The sequence below is a fragment of the Patagioenas fasciata genome, chromosome 28 (assembly GCF_037038585.1).
Source record: "Patagioenas fasciata isolate bPatFas1 chromosome 28, bPatFas1.hap1, whole genome shotgun sequence".
Taxonomy (NCBI): Eukaryota; Metazoa; Chordata; class Aves; order Columbiformes; family Columbidae; genus Patagioenas; species Patagioenas fasciata.
In genome coordinates this window covers 5,306,708-5,332,642 of record NC_092547.1, presented here as the reverse complement: position 1 = coordinate 5,332,642, position 25,935 = coordinate 5,306,708, and the positions used below count along the sequence as shown (strand labels likewise).

Sequence of the window (25,935 nt, the reverse complement as noted above, 5' to 3'; positions counted from 1 at the left end):
AACGGCCGCCGCGTTGGCCGGGGATGCTCGGGAAGGGGAAGAGCAGCCGAGGGAAGGTTTCCATGGCAACGGCCAAAAAACCCCCCCAGGAAAGCTGTGGTTCGTGCGGTTGGGGTAAGGGCCGTCATTTGTATGCAGGCGGGCGCGCTGCGCCTTGCAAAGAGCAGAAAATCAAAGAGGCGAAGGCGGGAGCGTGGATGCCGGGGGGTTATGGGGGAGCTGGGGGAGCGGTGAGGCCCCCCCGGTGTTTGGTGCTGTCCCCGGTGAGGATGGGGATGGGGACATGGGGATACAGGGATGGGGACAGGGATAAAGGGACACAGGGGTGGGGGCAAGGATACAGGGACACAGGGGTGGGGATGGGGATACAGGGATAAAGGGATGGGGATACAAGGACACAGGGATGTGATTGGGGACAGCGATACAGGGATGGGGACAGGGATGGGATACAGGGATGAGGGTGGGGACAGGGATACAGGGATGGGGACAAGGATACAGGGACAGGGATACAGGGATGGGGATGGAGATACAGGGATGGGGACAAGGATACAGGGACACAGGGATGGGATTGGGGACAGGGATACAGGGATGGGGACAGGGATACAGGGAAGAGGATGGGGACAGGGATACAGGGATACAGGGTTGGGGACAGGGATGTAGGGATGGGGACAAGGATGGGGATGATGGGGACAGGGATATAGAGATGAGGATGGGGACAGGGTTACAGGGATACAGGGCTGGGGACAAAGATACAGGGATAAAGGGATAGGGACAGGGATGGGGACAGAAATACAGGGACAGGGATACAGGGATGGGCACAAGGATACAGGGATACAGGGATACAGGGATGGGGACAGGGATACAGGGACGGGGATTCAGGGCTGGGGACAAAGATAAAGGGACAGGGATAAAGGGATAAAGGGATAGGGACAGGGATGGGGACAGAGATACAGGGACAGGAGTACAGGGATACAGGGATATAGGGATGGGGACAAGGATACAGGGACAGTGATACAGGGATAAAGGGATGGGGACAGAGATACAGGGACAGGAGTACAGGGATGGGGACAAGGATACAGGAGCGAGGATACAGGGATGGGGACAAGGATACAGGGACAGAGATGCAGGGTTGGGGACAGGGACACAGGGCTGGGGACAAGGATACAGGGACGGGGATACAGGGACAGGGAGATGGGCGATGCTGCAGATCCTCCCCCAGGAGCGCAGATGCTTTGCAGGGGGTGTCCCCAGATGTCCCCAGATGTCCCCAGGATCGACGTGATTTACGGGCCAGACATCTGGCTGCTGCCAGCGCTTTGTTCGGCGCGGGCGCCGCAGCCCTTTGTCCGCAGCGCTCCCAAAACGGGCGCTTTTCGCCTTTTTTTCCCCTTCTCCCCGCTGCGTTTTATCCTTTTCCTGCACGTTCTATGGGAAAAGGGGGGGTGAGGACAATAGGGACATGGGGGTGTGAGGTGGCGGGATTGGGGTGTCACCGTGGCTTTAAGGTTTGGGGTGACACGGCGATGCAGCCCAGACACCACAATGAGGGGCGGCTGTCACCTGCACCCCCAAATTCACATCTCGCCCGAATAAATGTCCGATTTGGGTTAAACCCACCCCAAAATACAGCAGACAAGAGCTGCCGAATGCTCGCTTGGCCAAAATGCTCCATTTTCTCCCCAAAAACCCAATTTTGTTTCCTTGCAGCGACGTCGCTGCCGAGATTAAAAAGAAACAAGGGCGACGGCAAAATCACCTTTTTCCCATAAATTTCCACCATTTCTCCGCTCTGTGTTATTTTTGGGCATCGCCGCGTTCTGTCACAAGCACCACCACCCATAGGGGCGACTCAGTTTTGGTGGAGAAACCCCCAATTTGACCATTTTCAACCTTAAAGTGGGAAATGCGGGAACATCCGCTTGCGGGTCCGCTTGGAGGAGCCTCGACCCCCACTTTTCAACCCCCAAATCCGCATTTTCCCCCAACACAAAGCGAATTAAAGTCCATTTTTAAGCCTCGATTTTACCCAGAGGGGGAGATTTTGAAGCATCTCGGGGTGCGGTTGCAGGTTCGGGGTTATTTTGCTATTCCTAAAAATCCCCTTTACAACTCACTTTAAACTCCCCAGCTTGAAAAATGACCCAAACCCCCAAATATTCACCCCAAACTGCATTTTCTCCAATTTCTCTCTATTCACCAGCATTTCTGCTCCTTGCGGGAGGCGATGGAGCCTCGACCGATGCCGGCTCCGTCGCTCTAATATATCATCTTTATTTCCCGTTGTAAGTGACAAATTGTTCGGTGTTTTATACCCGATCCCTCCAGGCAAAGGGGCTGCGGGATGCGCTTTTTTCCCCTTGATTTTGCGGTATTACCTGGGGAGGCCCCAAAAAAACCCCATAAAATCGAAGAATAGAATAAAACCAACCTAAAACAGCCCGAACGAACAGAGCTGGTGGTAATGAGCACCGCGGAGATGCTCTATAAACCTCAGCAATGCTGCGGGGATGGGGAATAAAACACGAGCGGGTAAGGATTTTCCCCTTTAAATCACATTATTCCCCCCCCAAAATCCACCGGGGGGGGGTTCCCGCATCCACTTACGCACCCAAAATCCCGCTTATTTCCCCCCAAAACGCCGCAGCCGTGAGAATGAAACCCCTCATTGGAATAAATAAGATGGTTTTCATTATTATTTTCCATGAGGAGGTTTGATTATTCCCCTTAAAACGCTGTTTCCGGCGGGATTTTAATTGACTTTGGGAAGGTCGTGATGATGCTTTCCCCCCCCCTCCTCTTGGGTTCTATTTGGCTTTATTTATTTGCCCCCCGGGAAAGCGGCGTCGGGAGCGTTTGGCTTGAAAATCCATCGCTTTGGTCCAAATAACGTGGCTAAAACTCCGAAGAAAAAGGGGGAAAAAAGGAAGATTCAGAGCTTATTTTCCAGGTTGAAACCCTCGTGGCTTTGCCATTTGCTCCCTGCACCCCACACTGCAATTTAATCCTTTATATCCATCTTTTTCAACCTATTTTTGAATAGGTTTAATTATGGGGGTGTTAATCAAACCCGTTCCCATGGAACGACGAGACGGGCAAACCCTCAAGGCGCAAATTTGGGGGGAAACGGGGAAAAATGAGCAAATCATCTCCCGACACCGCGCGGTCGGTTTTGCTCCTCCTGTTTTATGGGCGATTCGATCCGTTTCTGGCCTGTTTATAAATATCTTTGTCTATAAAAAAATAAGGGAAAAATATATATATAAAAGGGAAAGGAGCCATCGGCCCCGGGCGCTTCCATGGGTCAATAAATTAAAGCAGGAAACGAGACGCGGGACAATGGAAAATACAGGGGAAATAGGCTTTTAATGGGATGTAACGCGGCTGGGAAATGTCACCCGTGGGAGGGACATTCGGGGCTGGGGAAGGGGACCAAGGCCATGGGGGTGGCGGTGGCAGAGGGGTGAACCCCCCCCTTTGGTTCGCCTGGCTCAAAAGGGCAATTAAACCATTGCGTCGAGGGAAAATGAGCAATTAGGGATTCGAGCAACCTGTGAATATGGACATGGGGACCCCCAAGAGGTGGGAAAAGCCCCATGTCCCCCCCAGACACCCCAAAAAGGGGATATTAGTAGAACTAATGTCCCTTTCCAAGCTGGAACCGCCCCCCCAGATGCATTATTTCTTAATTCTATGGTATAGGGTGACGTCCAAACGCTGTAAATTTGGGGATACTGGAGCGTTTCTATCAATCACAAAGCCCTTTGGGGGTGGATGTGACGATGTTTTGGGGTCACCCCCCATCTCCCCAACCCCATTTTCTCCCAGCTCTGCAGCACCACTAATAAATCCCCCTTTTCCAGCCCGATTCTCCATCCCGCTTCGTTTCCCATCCCGGTTTTCCAACCGCTTTTCAACAGGGGGAGCGTTGTGTCCGTGCATCCAGCCCTTATTCCAGAGCACCTCGGAATATTCGGAGCGAGCTTTCTTGCCTCCAAGCCAAAATCCGACCCGATTTGGCCAATTTGATTAATAACAAGGAGGAAACACTGAAATGATCCCCGAGGAGGCGGCTGGGAAGGGGGAGACGCTGCAGCGACGGCTTCTGCAGAACGCTGGAGCACAAACTCCATTAGATATTGAAGCCAAGCAGAGGGCAGCGAGCCCCGGGGAGGCGATTCCAGCTTTGCAACCTGGCCAAATTGGGCAGAATTCAGCCAAATCCTGCTAAATGCTGCAAAATCCTTTGCTGTTTGCAGAGCAGCATCACCCGTGGATGTGGTTTTGCTTTTGCACCAGGACATCCCCACCCTGGCTTTGCTTTTGCACCAGAACATCCCCATCTCAGCTTTGCTTGTGCACCAGGGGAACATCCCCATCTCAGCTTTGTTTTTGCACCATGAGAACATCCCCACCTTGGCTTTGCTTTTGCACCAGAACAACCCCACTTTGTCTTTGCTTTTGCACCATGAGAACATCCCCACCTTGGCTTTGCTTTTGCACCAGGAGAACATTCCCATCTCAGCTTTGCTTTTTGCACCAGAACATCCCCATCTCAGCTTTGCTTTTGCACCAGAACATCCCCACCTTGGCTTTGCTTTTACACCATGAGAACATCCCCACCTTGGCTTTGCTTTTGCACCAGGGGAACATCCCCATCTCAGCTTTGCTTTTGCACCATGAGAACATCCCCACCTTGGCTTTGCTTTTGCACCATGGGAGCATCCCAATTTCAGCTTTGCTTTTGCACCAGAACATCCCCATCTCAGCTTTGCTTTTTGCACCAGAACATCCCCATCTCAGCTTTGCTTTTGCACCAGAACATCCCCACCTTGGCTTTGCTTTTACACCATGAGAACATCCCCACCTTGGCTTTGCTTTTGCACCATGGGAGCATCCCAATTTCAGCTTTGCTTTTGCACCAGAACATCCCCATCTCAGCTTTGCTTTTGCACCATGGGAGCATCCCAATTTCAGCTTTGCTTTTGCACCAGAACATCCCCATCTCAGCTTTGCTTTTGCACCATGGGAGCATCCCAATTTCAGCTTTGCTTTTGCACCATGGGAGCATCCCCGCCTTGGCTTTGCTGCTGCACCGGTCATTTCAGGCGGAGGAAAGAGAAGGAAAGAGGCGAAATCAGAATGAAAGAGATTTAAATCAGCCTGTGTGCTGACAGTGGAGAAAAAACCCCAAAGAATTAAAAAACCCGGGGTTAATTCTATTTGACTTGCTGATCAAAAGGCAAAGTGGCTGCAGGCAAGGAGGGAGCGGGTTTGCTGGGTGGAAAAGGCGGCGGTTTCCATAATCCGCGAGGGTTTTACCTCTCCAGGGTGCGTTTTCTGAGCAGCCGCCTCCCGTCTGGGCTTTGCTAGTCCCGGCTTGCCGCTGCGTTTCGGGCTCCGCGCTGGGTTGGGCTCCTTTGTACGTTTTCCAGGGCGATGGAAAAGCCGCGAGGGTGCCCGGGGAAAAGGCCCCGTGTGGAAATGGGGGTTTGTGCAGGGCTGGGGGCGCCGAGAGCCCACGGGGGCCTTTTGGGGTTTGCTTTTCTATGGAGGAACATCCCAGCCTTGGTTTGGGTTTCGCACAGGGGGAGAATCCACGTTGCAGCTTTGGTTTTGCACCAGGGGAACCTCCTCATCTTGGCTTTGCTTTTGCACCAGGAGAACGTTCCCATCTTGGTTTTGCTTTTGCACCAGAAGAACATTCCCACCTTGGTTTTGCACCAGGAGAACATTCCCATCTTGGTTTTGGTTTTGCACCATGAGAACATCCCCACCTTGGCTTTGCTTTTGCACCAGGAGAACATCCCCACCTTGGCTTTGCTTTTGCACCATGGGAGCATCCCCATCTCAGCTTTGCTTTTGCACCAGAACATCCCCATCTCAGCTTTGCTTTTGCACCAGGAGAACATCCCCATCTCAGCTTTGCTTTTGCACCAAGAGAACATCCCCACCTTGGCTTTGCTTTTGCACCAAGAGAACACCCCCATCCCAGCTTTGCTTTTGCACCAGGAGAACATCCCCACCTTGGCTTTGCTTTTGCACCAGAACATCCCCATCCCAGCTTTGCTTTTGCACCAGGAGAACATCCCCACCTTGGTTTCACTTTTGCACCAAGACAACATCTCCACATTGATTTCACTTTTGCACCAGGAGAACATCCTCACCTCGGCTTCGCTTTCGCACCCCTGCGTTTCCCCACCTCCCCAACCACCACCACGACACCCTCACCCCTGTTCTGCACCCACACCGCGCCGACCTCCCCACCAGCTCCGCCGGGCGATTCTTCGCACGAATCGCAGGGGATGCCAAGGGAAACTTCACAATAATGGAGAAACATGCGCAGAGAGCCCCGTTTTCCCTGCGCCCCATGCGGGCGCAGCGGGCGGCTGAGCCGGGCGGCCCGGCCTGTCCCGGCGTGTTCCGCGCATATTTGGCGGATGCATTGGTGAGGTTGCGCATCCCTTTGGGGCTCCGCGAGGCTCCGGGGGGTGCAAAGCAATTACCCCCTTCTCCTTGCTGTGATTTCACCATTCCTGCCAAAATAACCCCCAAATTTCCCTCCCCGCCCCAAGCGGGGATGGATCCCATCTCCATCCTCCACCCGCATCGAGGAGAGAGGAATCCTTGCGCTTTTTTCTGCACTAAAATTAATGCAAAACCTTAATGAAACGATGAAAAAGGGGCCGCCGCGCGCCCGAGCCGCGGCCGCCGCGTTAACCTGTAATTAACGCCGTGATGAAATCCAAACAGGTTTCGCTCTGCAGCGAGTCCATCTCGCCTCCCAGTAAACTCTATCTTGCTTTAATTGGCTCTCATTTGCATGAAGACAATTATCGGCCGCGTTTTTGCCTCTGGAAAGGTTGGGAAAGTTAAACGGCTGGGGTTCGTGAATCACCGCGTCGCATGTGGGGAGAGCCGGAGGTTTTGGGGTGTAAGGAGATGGCCCAGGAGGTCGGAAGGGAAGGGGAGGTTGAGGGATGGGTTTGTCTGGGGAATGATAAGGTTTGGGGTTTTTTGGGGGGAAATCGGTGCCCTGATGCCGCGGTGATTGGTTGGGCCCATGCATCACCATAATGGGTTGAGGTGAATCAAGCAAGAGGGAAAACACACCCTTAACCCCCATGAAAGGGGAGAAATTGGGGGGAGAAATCCTAAAATGAGGGTTCGCCGCGGTGCCCAGCACTCGCGGGTGCATCCCCAGCCCCGCTGCACAAAGCAATCCTTGCAACTAAAGCCTGCGTTTGCCTTTTCCTGCTCTCATTTACTTGCTTTTCAAAGCCAAAAAAAGCACATTAAAAAATAATAAGAATTTTAAAATGTTCCTCGTACATCCCATTGGGGTTTTGGGGGTCGGGGCCCACGGGAGCTGGGCCACGCGGCAGCGTTTGGGCAAGAGCCGTAAATCACAACCGGCCGCCGAGTGGGAAAACCAAGGAGAAAACCCCACGGCGGCTGCGGCTTCACGCTCAGGGACACCCGGGGCCAGGACGCCTCGGGGTGCCCCCAATTTGGGGACACGCGAGGGACGGAACCCCTCTGGTTGCACAGCATTTGGGTGACGTTGCATGGGTGCTGCATCCAAGCACCCACCCAAAAGGTTTTGATTTTTGGGGGTGTTTTCCAGGAGCTCTTGATCCATCTGGCGTTCTTCCAGCTCCTTGAATAATTTGGGAGCATCCCAAAGAATTCGCGGCATCGTTGCGTCTTGCTATGCGTGCTGTGGTCACTAGATGGGGAGATAACAGCTTCGCATGAGCTGCGGGAGCTGCTGCCTGCTCCTGCCTGCTCTGCCTGCTCCTGCCTGCCCGAGCTGCCATTGCCAGCCAGGAGCTGCAGATGGGCGCTGCACCCCAGCACCCATGCAATGGGCACCCATCAAACCACGTCCCGGCACGTCCGAGCTGGTTGAGATAGGGGGTTGTGGTCTAGGGCTTGTCCTGGCCCCATGGCCACCTGGATGCTGCTGCTTCCAGGGGTGGGAGATGCTGGAGGGTCCCCCCCAGCACCTAAAGATCCATCCTGATGGGAGAAGCTGCAGGAGGTGCAATGGGGTGCTGTGTCACCCTCCCCGGGAGGTGAAGAGGATGGTAGAGCCACCGCACAGCACCCAGATGGGATGCTCGAACCCAGCACCCCTCCCATCCCCCTCATCCTCATCTCCCCCTTCCCATGGGGGTCCCTGTCTTGGGGCACTGAGTCCCCCCTTGGTGGCGAGCGGGGAACAACCATTTGGAGCCGTATCTCGCCGGTGCCACGAGCCTTCCCTCTATCTCGCCTCCCCAGGCATGAGTTATAATGTGCAATAAAAGAGGAAATCAGTGCATTGATGCCAGTTAGTGCGACTAATCCCAGACCCAGCCTATTAACCGGTGAGTGGAGCATCCGTCTCGGCTCTCATTAGAAACTCAGCCAACTACCCAGGGATAAATCTTGCGGCGCATGTGGGCGCGCGGCTCAGTGGTCACAGCGGCCAGGTTGCCAGGGTTTTGCTCCTGGGGGTGGTTTTGGGGCTGAAAGGGCGTTTGGGCTGTGGGTGTTAAGTGGAGGATGCCCAGGGGTGGGGAAGGACACCTGGGGCCTGTCCCCAGCGTGGGGTGGGAATGGGGGGCTGGTGTGTTGTATTGGGGAGGAAGGGGGACCATCCTGTGCAGATGGAGGTGAGGGGGAAACTGAGGCGTGGAGCAATGGGGCATCCCAGCATCAGCAGCATCTGAGCACCAGCAGCATCCCAGCACCAGAGTATCTGAGCACCAGAGCATCCCAGAACCAGCAGCATCCCAGCACCAGCAGCATCCCAGAACGAGCATCATCCCAGCACTAGCAGCACATCTGAGTACCAAAGCATCCCAGAACCAGCATCATCCCATCACCAGCAGCATCCCACTACCAGCATCATCCCACTACCAGCAGCATCTGAGCACCAGAGCATCCCATCACCACCATCATCCCATCACCAGCATCATCCCATCACCACCATCATCCCACTACCAGCATCATCCCACTACCAGCAGCATCTGAGCACCAGAGCATCCCATCACCACCATCATCCCATCACCAGCATCATCCCATCACCACCATCATCCCACTACCAGCATCATCCCACTACCAGCAGCATCTGAGCACCAGAGCATCCCATCACCAGCATCATCCCATCACCAGCATCATCCCATCACCACCATCATCCCACTACCAGCAGCATCCCACTACCAGCAGCATCTGAGCACCAGAGCATCCCATCACCAGCATCATCCCATCACCAGCAGAATCTGAGCACAGGCAGCATCCCAGCACCAGAGCATCCCAGCACCAGAGCATCCCAGTACCAGCATCATCCCAGCACCAGTGTCATCCCAGTACCAGCGTCATCCCAGCATCAGCAGCATCCCAGTACCAGCAGTACCCCAGCACCAGCAGCATCCCATCACCAGTATCATCCCATCATCAGCATCCTCCCAGCACCACCAACATCCCATTGCCAACCACCTCCCATCACCACCGGCCGGGTCCCCGTCCCCTGAAGGACACGGCAGCTTTGCCGGGCGCTGCCGCTCCCACACGTGCCCGTGTTTGCTTTATCTCCAGCTCTCGCCATGAATCTCCGTGCGATTTATGGCGATGCGTTATTTATCTTTTCCCTCCCTCCTTCGCCGGGCTGGACGGGAGGGTCCACACCTTTTTATAGCACAATAAAGCCCACGCAGTGAAGAGAATTTGAGGAGCTTTTCCAGCTGTGGGGATGTCACAGGAGGCAAAGCAGAGACCTGGGACATCGTAGCCACCCATACGAGGAAGAGAGGACTCATGGATGGAGACATAACCCATCCAAACCACCTCCCGGAGATGTTTGGTGGCATCTTGCAGAAGATTGGGCCTGGGATGTGGGTCCTTGCGCCTCAGTTTCCGTCCTGGCCTCGTGCATTTGGGCCTTGCAGCTTTACCAACACGGCCATCAGGGTGACACGGTGGGGACACCTCTCGGCAATGACCACACTGGTGTGGTCACCCCGCTCCCCACCCAAAGCCAACGGAGCTTGGGCTGGACCCAGATTAACTCTCTTAAATTCCAAACCCTTCCACAACCCCTTTGTCCTGGCAAAGCTCCGCCTCCAAACCCCACCTTCGTCTTGGATTTTCAATAAAAACCCCATTAAATTGGCTCCCAGCCCAGCGATGGCGCAGACGCCGGCTTCCAGATGACCGGAGCTTTACGGGAACACCTCCCCATTAAGCTGCCAGCACCGCGTTGGCCGGCGGCGTTGATTTAAAAGCACCTTACGGCTGTTTAACATAAAGCCGTCGTCTACTGCCTTGAGCGAAATCAATAGCAAAGCAGGTTGGGATCAATTTGAAAACACCCAGATCCAGGGCCTGGGCGCCATAAATCAATATCGAAATCGGGCGCGGAATTAAACTGGCGCAATCTAGGGGGAGATGGCGAGATAAGATGTTCCTGCCTGTTTCTGGGTATGGCCAAGAGGCGGACGCCGCGGTTGCATCGTCCTGGTGTTGCAGCCACAGGGTTTGGAGGCCAACGCGGGAGGTGGAAAGGGACCTCTGGTCCCTCCACGACAACTACGAGACAAATCTGGGCTCTAGTTGAGTCTCTTTGGGGTGTCACAGCACAACTGGGGTCAGCTGAGGTTGCAGGGACCAGCGACATTGGATGAAAGGGACCTTGAAGGACTCTTGGCCAACCTTGGACTGCTGGAGATGACCAAGGTTTGAAGACTTCAGGGATGGAGATGCCAAGGATGCTAAGGATGGAGATCATCCACTTGTTCCCATCCTCCTTACCCCACACAAGCACTTGGGGCTGGGCCAGAGTCAATGGGAAGCACGAGGACCTTCCTGGTGGCTCCTCAGACCTGGCTTCAATGTCCCCCCTTCCAACGAGACCAGCTGGAGGATGCTCTTGGCTAGAAACCACCGCCGAAGATCAGGGAGTTGAGACCCAGCCAACGCATCTTGGGTTTGGACAATGTCCTCTTCTCCCCAGCTGGGAGCAGACGTCACCGTTGAGCTTGAACCAGCCAATTTTGGGCGGTTTTCCGACTCACCTGCACATCGCAGCAGACGCCGGCATCCTGCCGCCTGCCGCCGGGCCTCCTCCTGGAGGACCTCAGTCGTTTTTGGCAGCAAATCATAAAATCCCAGGCGTGGGTGTGTTTGTACAACCCCCCCTTCCCACAGCGGCCACAGCGGCCCCGCGGGGAGCCGGCCCTCGCCTCTTGGCCGGGGCTCATCTGGCATCGCCGCGCTGTGAGTAGTCGCCTTGTCAAGGAGCTTGGAGCGTCTCCAACCTGATGGTTTTCATTTCGTTGTCAGCTCCTCGCCAGCATCCGGCCTCCTTGGCTCTGCGGCAGCGGCTGACGGAGGGGGAGCGTCCATGGGGTGGGAGGGACCCGCCAGAGAGGGTGGTGGGATCATCCTGACCTTCTGAGCACCTCCCAGCCTGGGCTACCTGATTGGCTTCCTCATTAACCCTTTTTTATCATTTTCCATAGAATTTTCCGCCTTTGGAGGTGGAGTTGTGCTTTCTGGATGGTCCCAGAGCTGCTCGACCACCACCAAGGAGATACGTGGGCCCCCGGTACGGTGCACACGCGGTGGTGCTAAGTCATTGCACACGCGTGTTGCACCATATGCTCGGTCACCCTCAGGTGACCCTGGCTGCTCTTCCAGCACCAAACTCAACAGCATCATCAACTCAATGATATTGACTCAATAGCCCTAAACCATCATCGTCACAGATTCGGCGACATGGGGTTTAGGGTTAGGGGTCAGAGTTAGGGGTTAGGGTTAGATACGCGGTCATTGCACATGCGTGTTGCACCACACACTCGGTCACCTTCAGGTGACCCTGGCTGCTCTTCCAGCACCAAACTCAACAGCATCATCAACTCAATGATATTGACTCAATAGCCCTAAACCATCATTGTCACAGATTCGGCGACATGGGGTTTAGGGTTAGGGGTCAGAGTTAGGGGTTAGGGTTAGACACGCGGTCATTGCACACGCGTGTTGCACCACACACTCGGTCACCTTCAGGTGACCCTGGCTGCTCTTCCAGCACCAAACTCAACAGCATCGTCAACTCAATGGTGCCGACTCGATAGCCCTAAACCATCATCGTCACAGATTCAGTGACCTGGGGTTTAGAGTTAGGGGTTAGGGTTAGACACTCGGTCATTGCACACGCGTGTTGCACCACACGCTCGGTCACCTTCAGGTGACCCTGGCTGCTCTTCCAGCACCAAACTCAACAGCATCATCAACTCAATGATATTGACTCAATAGCCCTAAACCATCATCGTCACAGATTCGGCGACATGGGGTTTAGGGTTAGGGGTCAGAGTTAGGGGTTAGGGTTAGATACGCGGTCATTGCACATGCGTGTTGCACCACACGCTCGGTCACCTTCAGGTGACCCTGGCTGCTCTTCCAGCACCAAACTCAACAGCATCATCAACTCAATGATATTGACTCAGTAGCCCTAAACCATCATTGTCACAGATTCGGCGACCTGGGGTTTAGGGTTAGGGGTTAGGGTTAGATACGCGGTCATTGCACACGTGTGTTGCACCACATGCTCGGTCACCTTCAGGTGACCCTGGTTGGTCTTCCAGCACCAAACTCAACAGCATCGTCAACTCAATGATATTGACTCAATAGCCCTAAACCATCATCGTCACAGATTCGGTGACCTGGGGTTTAGGGTTAGGGGTTAGGGTTAGATACGCGGTCATGGTGTTGACTCGGTAGCCCTAAACCACCATCATCACAGATTCGGTGACCTGGGAGGTTGTCCCAGCTCCCCATGTTGAGGACACAGCTCCTCATCCTCATCCAACCACCAGCTTGGCCAAGCGCCCACATCTCCCACCTCGTTAACGTCAAGGGGGATCGATGGGGTTTTGGTATCATCCCAAACGCCTTGACCTTGGAGAACTGGCCATTTTGCATGGATTTAATGGCTCAAACGCCACCGGAGGACCAGCCGGGCGCGAGCCGCCTTATCACTTTTGCCGGCTGCGGCGTTTGGGGCTATTACAGTAGCATCCTGTACCTCCGGCGCTTTATAAGGATGGATGGTTAGATAGAGATAATAAAGCCCAAGAGCATTAAATCTTTGCGAGACACCGGCCACACTGCCTCATCCACCAGGCTGAAAAGGCTATATATGTTTTTCATAATTCGTAATTACTTTTTTACAGTTCTCTCCCATAACTCTGTCCATCATCTGGGTCAAAATATACAACGTGTGTGGGAGTAAAGAGTCATAAAAACGTGAAAACAAACAGTTTGTCTTCGGGGAGATTAACGCGCAGTTAAAAGACCCGTTTTAACACCCTCTCCATGCCGTCAGCCAATTAGCCGATATAATGGGCTCCACTTGATATTTTCGGTTTATTTTATTTCGCAACGATACCAACGCACTTAATTGGGAACACATGATCCCTAATTGGCGGCGGTGTCATCTCGGAGGTATGCGGCTTATGCAAGAGAGCGGGGATTTGGGGCTAATCCACAGGGCATCGGGCAAGGGAATTTCGCTCGGAAATCCAGCCCCTGGTAAGAAACCGGAATTTTGGGTGGAAAGATGAGGATCCCCAATGGCAGATGGAGCATCATCGGGTCCACAGATGGCAAACTGCGGGTTTTCTGATGTCTACAAAGGGTTGAGGGTCTTCTTTGGGGGATCTTTCTTTGCTGGTTCAACAAAACGTGGCGGATTTGGGCATCGCTGCCTAATCCGGTTGGCGTTGGCCTCCAGGTTCAAAATTATCAGATGAAACACACTCACATGCGGAGAACAATTGCATAAATCACCTGGTTTTTTTACCCCTTCACCTTTTCCCTTTTTCTGTGTTTAAAATAAATGACGTCAGAGCTCTCTCTTAAAAAAAAAAATAATAATAATAAAATAAAAAACAACCCACAACCCTCTTTCTGCTCTTTGAGAATCCCTTAAAATATATATATATAAAATGAAGAAATTGGAACTGGTTTGCAAACATCCCATTCATGGGAGCTGGAAAGGGGCCACGTTTGGCTCCGCCGGAGCCTTTTCTTGGCTGCAGATCTGGGGCAAAAAATACCTTGTGTTTCATTTCTGCGCCGGCTGGAAGGGACGCGGGGCTGGGGGGACGAGGCGGGGAAGGATTTTGCCCCAAGAGAGGAAGCCGAAAACCATAACTCCTCCGGAAAGTGATATTTTTGGAAAGGTCGCCGCGGCTGGAATGCGGCTCCTCGCGGCGAGTGACAAGGAGGAATTATGCTGGGACAGAGAATGGCTTCTCTTCGCCCTCCCGCCCCGCTCGCATCGGGGCTGGCACCCAACTCTTGTGTTTGTTTTGATTTTAGGAGAGGAACGGCTGCGATTCCCAGGGCAATGGGTTTGCAGCACCATCCCTCCCCATGTCCCATCCCACATCATCCTCGCCCAGCAGCCAGACCCCGTCTCCAACCCCACGTCCCAACACCAACGCTTCTCCAGCACCACTCGCCTCAATAGACGTGGCCACCAACGGAGCTTTTCCACCCTCTATTCCCTTCCCAGGGGCTATTTGCTATCAATTTATATCGCTTTAGATTAATCCACGTGAGGAGGAAGCAGCCCCTGAGCAGGACAGACCCTTTTTATTCCTTAGCAAATAAAATCTGGTTGTCGGCAAAGGATGGATCCCTAACGCCTCCCCCATCCATACTGGGAGAACTGGGGTTAGAATCATAGGATTATTATGGTTGGGAGAAATAGCCAAGAGGGACTTTTAGGAGATATCGTGGGGTCCTGACTTGTTTCTACCCTCCGTTACATCAAAAAATAGATGTTTTTGCCCCTGGGAACAACCAGAGAAGGGCTGGCGGGTGGTTGTCCCCATCAGAGGGGAGAGAGCACGTGCGGTTTGTAGTGTGGAAAGTAAAAGGGGGGGGAAAAAATGCATATGGGAAGAGGAAAAGAAAATAAAAGGAGAAAAAAAGTAGGAAAATGAAAGCAAGTGATGACTAAATAGCTTTGGAGAAACATCTGCAGAGCGTTATGGACACGGCGCCGCCTTCGAACCAGACACGCTCGGCTTCGCCTCTCCCGGTGGAGCCCTCCAAGCGCCTTTTAGAAACAGCAGCTGAAGGGGCCAGGATGGGAATTTGGTGACTTCAGAGTCTGCTGTCTGGACAAAGTTTTGGCCGCTCCGGCGAAGGGGAACCAAGTGTGAGCAGCCCCAGGAACCGCATCCTGGTGAGGGATATGGGTCCAGAGCCGTTGAGTTGAGTTGTTGAGTTTCCATGCTTGATGGCGCGTCAGTCACTTCTTGGCCACCCATAGCTGGGCTTCATCATCCTCATCATCCAAAGGTGAGGGACACAGGTCCAGGGCCTTTGAGTTGAGTTGTTGAGTTGCCATGCTTGGTGGTGCATCGGTCACCTCTTGGCCACCCACAGTTGGGCTTCATCATCTTCATCATCAGGAGGTCCCCACAGAGCCATGAGAAAAGGTGGATTTTGGGCCATCTCTCCTCTCCGGTCACCACCAATAGATAATTTGGACGGGGGCTGTAAATCAAATGACCAACTCGATGTCACCTGAGAGTCATTCCAGGCTGAAACCAGGACCGGTGGCAGGGGAAATCCCAACTTGGGTCCATCCGCATGGATCTTCGGATGCTGGGTGGCCAAGCAGCTGTGGAAACCAGCCAAGAAGCTGTTTCTACCCAACGACTCGCAATCTGGCAACGGCTCCATCTGCGCAAAAAGCTCCTTCGCTTGGCTACCAGGCTGTTTTCCATCCCAGGGTTATTTCTCCAGCTTGGGTTCATGTTTATAGTGGATTAACCTGCTGTGAGGAGCCTGGGTATTATTTATGGCTAATTATTGGCATTTGGCTGGCTGGGACGACTGCAGGAATACGACACCACGGTGCTTACACGGCTTGTTCCAAACCGAGTCCGGCTCCTCCGTCTGAGCGTGTGTGTTTATGATGCCAGCTCACGTTATTTTCATTCCCTCCTTCCCGCTAATAAACTCTTTTGGTTGAACCAGATTTTGAGAAGATGGGGGGGGAAAAAAACCCTTTGCAGAAGATGTTTTGGTGGCTTTCCAAAGAGCCATTGTCAAGAAACCCAGGGCGCAGCGTTGCTCCGCGATGGAAGGAGTTCAGCTGCGGCGGATCCGCCGCATTTGCATCGTATTAACTCCGGCTGCCGGCTGCCAAACGGCTCTGCTCTTTGCATCTGAAAATAATAAGGCTGGAGGAATAATAGTCCTAAAGCGCATTTTTTTCAAAGCGACTTTTAAAAATACCAAGGGCCAAGTGTTGACAACCAAGGCATTCTGCACGGTTGGGAGGAAACGTCTGTGGGTCCAGCACGACCTGGAGAGTTTGTGGGAAGGGGATGAGGAAGAGGCAACGTCCTGAAGGTCACATCCCTGGGACAAGCTGGAAGGGGTTAAATGAAAGGTTGCCAATGGTTGGGAAGTTCAGGATGGTTTTACCATCCTGAATTACCAGTGCCCTGGTGGGCAAACGTCATGCTGAACTGGGAAGTGTTTCTTCCATAGGGTTGGGTGGAAAAGGCCAAGAAAAGAGGGATCACCCCTTAGACCAGCGGCAAGTCCAAAAGATGTTCTAAGGGGAATTCATCCCATGGTGGCCACCAAACCAGGGTTTTGGGAGGTCCCTCACTTGCACACGGTGCATCCAAGGGGCTGCGTCCATCGGGAGATGATGTTGGAGTGTTCCTTCCAGGTTATGCCGCATATTTCCCATTTCTTCCCAGCTGCATCGCTGATTTTGGGGATAAGGTTTTCCCGAGTTCTCGGCAAAGAACAACCAGATGACCTCTTGCCGCTGGCAGAAGCTGCTTTTTCCTCCCCACGCATCAGCACCACAAAATCTTCTATTGCCGTGCCTTGTTGAGCAGTTTTTATTTATTTCTGCAAAATCTTAAATAAACCTGTTTTTTCAAAGCACCTCTGGAACAAGGGAAATGTATTATTATGGTAATTGTCTTGTGCTAATTATACTTATTACTATAATAACCGTTTTGTTGTCACACAAATAAAGTGGATTACATCATTTGTAAGTGCCAGAGGCAAAGCGATGGCTCCGGAGCAGCGAGCGGGCGAGTTCTGCGGGTTTTTTCCTCGGGTGAGATGGTGCCCAGCAAAGGCGCCTCCAATTCGGGATCCGCGTGGAGCTGCTGGATCCGTTTGATGGGGAGGATGGAGCTGCAAAACTCTTTGGAGAACCATTAACACAGGCAAGATGATGGGAGGTGTCGTTCCTCCCACGCTGGCCTTGGTCACCTCCCTTATCCTCGGAAGGATTTTGGGTGCGATTGCGAAAGCACCAACTATCTAATCCGCTTTGCGGCTGCTTCAGTAGATGGTGGATGAGATGCCTCCTCTCCCCCTGCTCACCGATGCTCAGACGCCAGGGATTTGGGATCCCGTGGCCCCCGGAAAGTCCCGACGGTGCAGCCGGAGCCGTGAATGTCTCGGCATGTTGCAGCAAGTCGGCTTCGCCCGCGTTCCCTACTACGTGAGCGTTCTTCGGGATGACGGCGACGGCCAAGCTGTGCACGCACTGTCCTGCCCACCGCGGGTGTCGAGGTTTGATTGCGGGGTGACAATAAAGCCGTGGCAGATGTATTGTTAACCCCCTCTCCCCCCTTCCCACTAAAGACAGGCGATCAGGAGGGAAAGAAGGACAGAGAGAAGTTGGGAAAATTGTTTTCCTAACGCTACTAATAAAAATAGAGAAAATAATACAAAATACACAAAACCAATCTGGAAAGTCCTGGCAACTGCAGGGCAGGCACCCGAAGTCCCAGACTGGACTCTGCAGCCAAGCGGAGCTGGATTCAGTCTGTCACTGGCCTCAGTTTGCAGGGACGACTCGTAAAGTCCTCCCCTAATGTTTGCCATAGGGAAAAGGGACGAGATCCTCGTGATCTCCCACTTTTATGTGCAGTATTACGTGAATGGGACGGAATACTTGGTCAGTTTTCGGTCATCTGTTTCTCGCTGCCCCTCTCGCGGGATGCGCATCATTCCTTATCAGTCCAGCGACCTCGCCCACCATTGCTATGTCTACCAAAACACGTATCTAACATTCAGAAAAGCAGCTAATAAGCAAGCTTAGGCTGACAGGCAAATTCACTAAAAGAGACGCTTGTTTTTAACAAAACCAGCACAGCGGGGTTTCGGGGTTCACGTGGTTTTGGGGGTGAATTTCACTCATCCAACCCCCGGTTCAACCCTCATTCATTTCACCCATCCTCCTCCTCATCACCTGCATTAATATAACAAACCAAACCCAACATCAACCCCCAAGCAACCAGCTCCTCATTTTCTAGGATATTCAGCAAAAGCAGGTGTTTTGCCTTTTTGTGTGTGGGCGCACGTGCGTCTGTGTCTCTCGCCTCCTCTCTCGCGCTGATGGGCCCCTGGAGCTTATTTTACACGAAAGCAACACAGGTTGATGTATTTTTAAATGGCTTGATTTTATCACCCTGCTTAATGATTTGTCGCGTTATTTATTAGACAGTGTGATATCCAGAGGGATTCATCGCATTAACGTATAAATAATGTGGCAAATAGTTCAATAGAGCCATAAAAAAGGGGATTTAGAAATAAATTGACCTATGTTTGCTACATGTAAACGAAGGTGGTGAATGATAATGTGTGTCATGCCCTTAAGCGTGAAAAATGGGGGCCGCGAATAAATCAGAAAGTTTCTTCCGCAGGTCAAACCGCGAAGCAAAAAAGACAAAAACACCAAACTCGTGGGGTTTTTACCCAACTTGTGTCCCTGCTCGGGCTGTGACGCTGTCTGGATGTGGCCATATGTCTTAGGGACGCGCTGCAGGAGCCCAAATGTGCTCTGAGCTCCACGATAAATAAACCACTATGTCCTTATCAACAGCTGATGAGAGCGACAACCCAGCCCTTCTGCGTTCCTACGCTGAGCTCACAATATCGCCTGATATTGGGCAATGATTATTATTCAATAGCTTTTCCCATCCTTTCCACTGTGGGGAGTTTTTCCTTTGGCCGTGGGGGACAAATCCAGCCCTGCGGTCACCCGAAATCCCACAAATCACCCAAAACTCCACGCTCGGCTTTGGCGCTATCGCCTGCCAGAACGATATCTGATCCCGGCCTCGGTGCCAAATGATTTTACTCCGCAGCTGTAAGACAGATCGCCTTTTTTCCCCTCTCTTTTACAACGTGCTACGGTTTAATTATTTAACACCACGGGGATACGCGAGATGACACGGTTGTGCGGGAGAGCGCGCCAAGTCCATTGACGGATGGACTGGGTGGATGGCGGTGCCAAGCAGCAAAGGGAATCTTTTAACGGCATCAGGAGGGTGGGAGGGAATTGGGGGGCACCCCCAGGTGGGTCTCAGCCCCCCCAAAACCTCTCGGTTGTTGGCACCAACCCAACTTGGCCCAGAGTAACCGCAAGTGTTGGGCTTCGAAACATTGAGGTTTGCAAACTCCAGGCTCCGTTTCAAAACTTTGGCAATATTGAAAAATGACAAAAACTTGGAAATTCCACCCGAGTATCCCAGGACTGCCAGGTTTGAGCCTCAGAACCCCTGCCAAAGCCAGGCTTTTCCCCTTACCTGCAAAACCAGGGCTCCGGCTTTGGCCTCGCTCGCTCTCCCGTTGCCAACGTTGAGCCGGTGACTCAAACTCTTCTCCTCCTCCTCCGTTTTGCACGCACAGAACCAACATCACTCATGGCCATGGGTTGGGAACATCCCCAAGTTCCTGGCTTAAACGTTTCTGCCTCAGTTTCCCCCGCTCTGGCTCAGGAACCCGCTGTTGGAGCACACGACAAACCTGGATAAGAAGAGATTAATATTAGTCACGCTTTGGAGGAGATTAAGAACAGAGCAAGCAAATTTGCTCCTTTTTTTGTGCTCTGCAGGGCAAATATCATCTACCAACCGTGTTTCTGGGTCTTGCTCGATTGAACCCCAGCATCAAATCCCTTCCTCCCCCAGCTTCGGCATTTTGGGCTCCTTCGCGATGTATTTATTAACCCTGTGAACAGGATGGGTTTTCCAGCAGGTAAATGCATCCACTAGGCAAATATTTCCATTCTTCCCCCTCCTGGCTGCCTCCGGCTCTGGGAGAAAAACAACCCTCAATGGCTAAACCTTCCCAAAACCTGGAACCAGCTCGGAGACCCCTTCCCAGCAAAGGAGGACGGGATCTTCAGCTTCCTTCACGAGGAATAAACGCTCATTTTAGTAGCCAATTTGATTCACTTTTCAAGGAACAGGTTTTCATGCTTTGTGCATTTATTTCCTAATTTTATTACGCCATTTAATTAGATCATGCACATTGGTTTTATTGTTAAAACATGTCCTTGTTTTCTTTATAACTGGATTTCATGGCACTACAGGGACGTTTAGGAAAATATCACATTCCAGCATCGACCGTCAGAATCAGACCTAGATCCGAACGGAGCTGCCGGGTCGTAAATCTCATCACAGATGGAAAAAAAAGCGGGATATTATTCACAGCATGCGGAGAACTGGCGGGTCCAGGAAACGGGGGGCGCAACACCCCCTCCGAGCCCTTAAATTCCAGCCCGAGGAGGGACGAAGCGGAGCAGCAAGGACACCGAGTTGTTTGCAGGATTCCTATTGATGCGCCGTCGAGCATCGGGGGCCGGACCCCTTCGCGACGCCCCATTTCACGGCACCGCGGGTGCTACCGAGCTCACCCTCTCCCCCATCCAAAGGGTTTTCCGCTCGCTCCGGCTTCCCTTTGAGTTCTTCTCCTGCCGAGGAGCCGCTTTTCCCACGTCCCTCGCAAAGAAAAACCATGTGCGACCCGAGCGGGTTGGATTAAGGCGGGTGTTTTAAGGGGAGGTGGGGAGGAAAGGGAGAGTTTTGCTCGCCGCGGGTCGGAGCAGATGGCTGGAAGAAATGAGGAATGGTTCTGGGAACTTCCCCCGGGATGCCTGAGAAAAGGGGGGGGAAACCAAGAGAGAAAGGAGAATTAAAAAAAGGGAGAAATCCACACAACTTAAGACACTTGATCAGACGTTTCTGGAGGTTGGCTACAGGAAATTGAGACCCTGGGGCTTTGTCTCCGGGTTTCTGAGGGCTGGGGGCTGGCGGGGGGGCTGAAAGGGAAACGGCCGCAAGCACAAATCAATTAGTGCTGGGGAGAACTTGAGCCGGCGCAGACGGATCCGTTCGGGGGAGACACGCAGCGAGCCGGGCTGCGCCGAGCCGCAAATCATCGCCGCGTCCAGAACGCCGCGGCGGTTCCGCGCCGGGCTGGAATTCACGGCAGAGCGGGGGTCCCGCTCCTTTTCCTGGCTCGGGACCACGCGATGGAGGAGCCGCGACCTCCACGTGCACCGAAAAGTCTGGATTGTGGGTGCGACTCGGGGTTTTTCGCCCTGGATGGGGAGTCAAGCAAAGGGATGTCATAGAATCACAGCATCATTTTGGTTGGAAACGACTCTCAAGATCAGCCAGTCCAACCATTAGCGCTACCGCAGCACCAAAAAGTCTGGTTTGTGGGTGCAATTTGGGGTGTTGAGCAAAGGGATGTCATAGAATCACAGCATCATTTCGGTTGGAAATGACCCTCAAGATCAACCAGTCCAACTGTTAACCCAACAGCAGCACCGAAAAGTCTGGTTTGTGGGTGCAATTTGGGGTGTTGAGCAAAGGGATGTCATAGAATCACAGCATCATTTCGGTTGGAAATGACCCTCAAGATCAACCAGTCCAACCATTAACCCAACAGCAGCACCTTGGCCTCGTGCACCCCAAAACCAGCCCCGGTCTTGTGGTTGAATGGGATGAGAGGAGCCTGGGGGTGATTTCTGGATTCCAGGAGGTCTTGGCTTCTTTTTGTTCTTCCCAAATGCCATCGCCCAAGGAGACACCAAGAGAACACGAGGGATCTGGTGGATCTAGTGGAGCAAAGCAGATGCCAGAGGGACGTGGAGGGAAAAGGAGACCCTGGGGAGGTGGGAAAACCACGTCCGCTCCCAAAATCAGATGTGTTCTCCAAAGGAGAGGGTTAACCCCACGCTTGGACACACAGACACATGAATGTCCATCCAACGCAGACGGAGAGCGCAGGGATTTCACTAAAGCACCGTTGTCCCTGCAGATCTTTCTCCAAAAGGTCCCTGCATCACCCAAGGGCACACAAAAGCCTCTTTTTTTTCAGTCTTCAGCCCCATCCTTGTGCATTTTGCCTCTTGGAGACTGAAAACCCAGTGGACGTGGCCCATGGCATCAGCACCTCCAGCCAAGACGCTTCATCCCTCCCAATGGAAAGACCTAAAGGAAACGGCCTCACGTTGCACCAGGGTAGACTGAGGTTGGAAATTTGGGGTGATTTCTTCCCCAAAGGGCTGTTGGGTGTTGAACAGGCAGTGGTGGAGTCACCATCCCTAGAGGATTGAATACATGAGGTTCTCAGGGACAGCAGTTAGCGCTAGGGGTGGGTTAATGGTTGGACTCCATGGTCTTGAGTGGCTTTTCCAACCAAAACGATTCTATAATTCCAACACTCCTCAACCCCTGCAACACCCATGGGGGGGGTTTATCGCACCCCCCCCGACACGAGGCCACCGTCACAGCCTTGTCCTCGCCAAGGACGGGCACCCAGCGGCCCGGGGGAGCCGCCCCCACCACCCGAGCGCCGTGTCCTTTCCATCTGCCCAGCCGCCGTTTTTACAGCCCGGTGTAAACCCAGCGGCTCAGGACGTGTCAGCCCTGATTTATACCGGCATAAACAGCCAAAAGAACCAATAAACCCACCCCGGCGAGGCGCAGGTACTGAGCTCCGTTCCGCTGGCAGCGGCTCGGCGGCACCCGCCGCAGCGCCGCTTCAGCTCCAGCCAGGCTGAATTTGGCCCGACTTGTTTAAAATTCCTTTCTCTGCACACGAAACCATTTCTTTCTCTTTTTTTTCCCCCTGCAAAGTTTAGCCTTGGGGAGATTTATTTCCTTGTTAGCTCGAGATTTTCCTATTAGCCCATCTCAAAGAAACATGGCTGCATTTTCTCCAGCGCGCCAGCTGTTGTGCGAGATGCAGGTACATATTACAGCCGTCATTAAACGGCCTGTCATTCCCAGCTTTCTAATTACCGTATGAATAGAGAGTAGCACGAACAGAGCGGCCGATTGTTCCACTGCGACTTCCAAGGGGAAGCAAAATGGAAGACGCCGCCATCGCGCTCGCGTTGTTTTCCCTTCCCAAACCCAAGCGACGGGGAAATCCGGGTGGGATTTGGCCGCGACCGCAGCGCCGTGCCCCGTTATTTTGAGGGGGTTTTGCGATCCTTGCAAAAGGCAAAGCCCCCCCGGTGCGTTTGCAGTCTCCCCCTCTCCTCCTTCCCCGCGTTGGTTGGCTTTAAACATGTAATTTAGCAAAGCAGCACAACCTAAAATGAGGGAGGACAAACATATGGTAAAGTAGATGCAGGGAATATTCCAATAAGCAGTAATATACTGCGAAGATGTGTCCTGGTTGCCGTCAGCAGAGGGTTGTTCATTTTTTTGTTGCAGTAATAGCTCCCTCCTTTGTTGCAGGAAGTCATGGTTTAGTTTCGCAGAGAAATCATCTTTTCCATGCAAAAAAAGAAGATATATATATATATATATATCAGCACTGCTGTGCCACGGTCACAAAGAGCCCAGCGGCAAGTGGCAACATGTTTAGCATCCAGACACCCTTGATTTGCAGCACCTATTACTGCTATTTTATAGACTGGGAAAGGAATAAAAATACAACAAAAGAACGGCACGGAGGTACCAAGGGCTGGGCTGGGCAGAGGGAGAGACAAAGCTCTGCTCGAAACGCCATCCGAAAACGAGCCAGCGCGTGGTTTCGTGGTGCGGGAGGGACGCTGGCAGCGATGCGAAGGCTTTGGCATCCATTTTGGGAAGGTGTGGAGGTAGAGGATGCTTGGCCATGGGTTGGATTTTGGTTTTGCTAAATGATTCCATGACCAGAGGTGTCCTGTGATGTCCTTTGTCCTGGAGGTGCCACCTCTGTGGCACCCACATGGACTCCCTGATGCCTCAGGGGGGGTGATGTGTCCTCCCCAGCCACCCAAGTGCATGAAATTTATGAGAAATGAGCGCTTTTGGGGGTTCTACCCAACGCAACCCTCTACAGGGGCAATTTTCCCGATGAAAGACAGAGTATGAACTTCACAACATCCCCTTGAAATCAGCACATCAAGGGTTTTGCATCCAAGAGAGGGTCAGTTTTAGGGGTCAAGGGCAGCTCAGCAAGAAGACCTCTGCAAAGAGGTCTCATCTCTCCCTCTCAACATCAGAGTGAGAATTTGGACCCAACGGGACCACAACAAGAGCCACATCTCTGCTGGAAGGGCGCACAACCAAGGACACCCACCAGGATGGTGGTTTCTTGAGGGTGTTGGTCTCTTCTCTCAAGGAACAAGTGACAGGACCAGAGGAAACAGCCTCAAGTTGCACCAGGGGAGGTTGAGGATCTTGGGAACAATTTCTTCCCAGAAAGGGTTGTTGGGCATTGGAGGTTCTTAGGGACGTGGGTTAGTGCCAGGGTTGGGTTAATGGTTGGACTCAATGATCTCGAGGGGCTTTCCCAACCCAGCTGATCCCATGATGACAAACATCTGGAGGTGCAGAACCATCAGGATGGATTGAGGAAAGCTGAGGGCCCGACCTCTGCCGAAGAGGCCACGGCAAAGAGGAGGAATGAGCTCGCAAACCGCCCGCTCTCAGGCTGCTCAGGTTTTATAGACCGACCCCGTCCCCTTCGCATCGCACCGCAAACCCGGCGGCATTCCTGGGATTAACGACTTCCAGACATTCCCCGCCTGCAGCCCAGGAGGAGAAGGCACAACACCAGCCGGTGGCCTCGGCTGGAAATGGGGCAGATCTGGGGGAAAACGGGGTTTTAGGGACCAAGAGAGCTGCTGACTAGAAGCCACTTTGCACCTCCCAGTGCCCTCAAGTGGAGATGCCGAGAGTTTTCCTTGAAGACGGATGAACCCACCCAGGTCTTGTGCACCCCTGGGTGAAACAGGGTGCTCTGGGATGAAGGTAGAAAACCACCTCAGACCTTTTGCCCTTGAGCAACACCCTCCTCATCGCCCCCTCACTTTTAAACCGAGCAGTTTCAGACACTTCAGGCAGCGAACCCCCAAATTCAGCGTTGCCCGCCATCACGCCCCGGTTTTGTGGCGCAGCTCCGGCCCACAACAGCCGCACAAAAATGGGTGTTTTCCTTCCCTCCCCCTCTTTGTTTCTCACCAGCTCCATCTGCCCGGCTCCCCACCTGAAGGCAGCGCGGGTCCTCTGTGGCATCTCAACGCGTTGCCGTGGAAACCGTAATATCCCAACCCCAGGATGATGACTTGGAGTGGGAAGGGAACAGCAGGAAACAGTTTCCATGCAAATATCCATCGCAATAAAAGGCCAATAAATAAACAAGCCAAGGAACTGGGGAGAGTCGAGGAGATATAGGAAGGGCTTGGAATATAAAATCTTAAAAAATGGGATGCTGGCTCGTTACCTGCAGCTCCGCATGCAAATGAGCTTTGTCTTAATTGCGGCTCCGTGAGACGTGCTGGCAGAATGGTGGTACCAGGCAGGGGTTAATGAGAGCCCCCTGTGCCCATATTGGCTCTGAAAGGCAATCAGCACCAGGTCTTAACGAGCTCTGGGCACTGAGGAGCAGTGGGGTGCTGGGAGTCCCTTTGCCCCACATGAGGGCTGTTCCAGATGCTCTGGGGTGGCCTCACTAACCAAAAAAAGTGACTTTTTTCCCCCAAAAAAGTGCACAGACCCTCCAGGGGCGGCAGCAGCCACGGAGGTTTTATATAGTCCCAGAGGGGGCAGCACGGGATTGGCTGGGAACTGGGGAAGTAGCACGGGATTGGCTGGAAGA

At 53.1% G+C, this 25,935-nt stretch overlaps 1 protein-coding gene across 1 annotated transcript in view; it reads right to left on the bottom strand.

The window, feature by feature from the left end:
* ATP5MC2 (ATP synthase membrane subunit c locus 2) overlaps positions 1 to 25,665 on the bottom strand; it is a 43,699-nt gene extending 18,034 nt beyond the window's left edge. Inside the window, exons 1-2 of the mRNA XM_071799901.1 lie at positions 25,561 to 25,665; positions 19,632 to 19,851 (exon numbers count right to left, since the gene is read on the bottom strand). Of these exons, the coding sequence (XP_071656002.1) occupies positions 19,632 to 19,743 (112 nt within the window). The 5' untranslated portion in view covers positions 19,744 to 19,851; positions 25,561 to 25,665. The remainder of the gene's footprint in view (positions 1 to 19,631; positions 19,852 to 25,560) is intronic.
* Between the last annotated feature and the right edge of the window lie 270 nt (positions 25,666 to 25,935).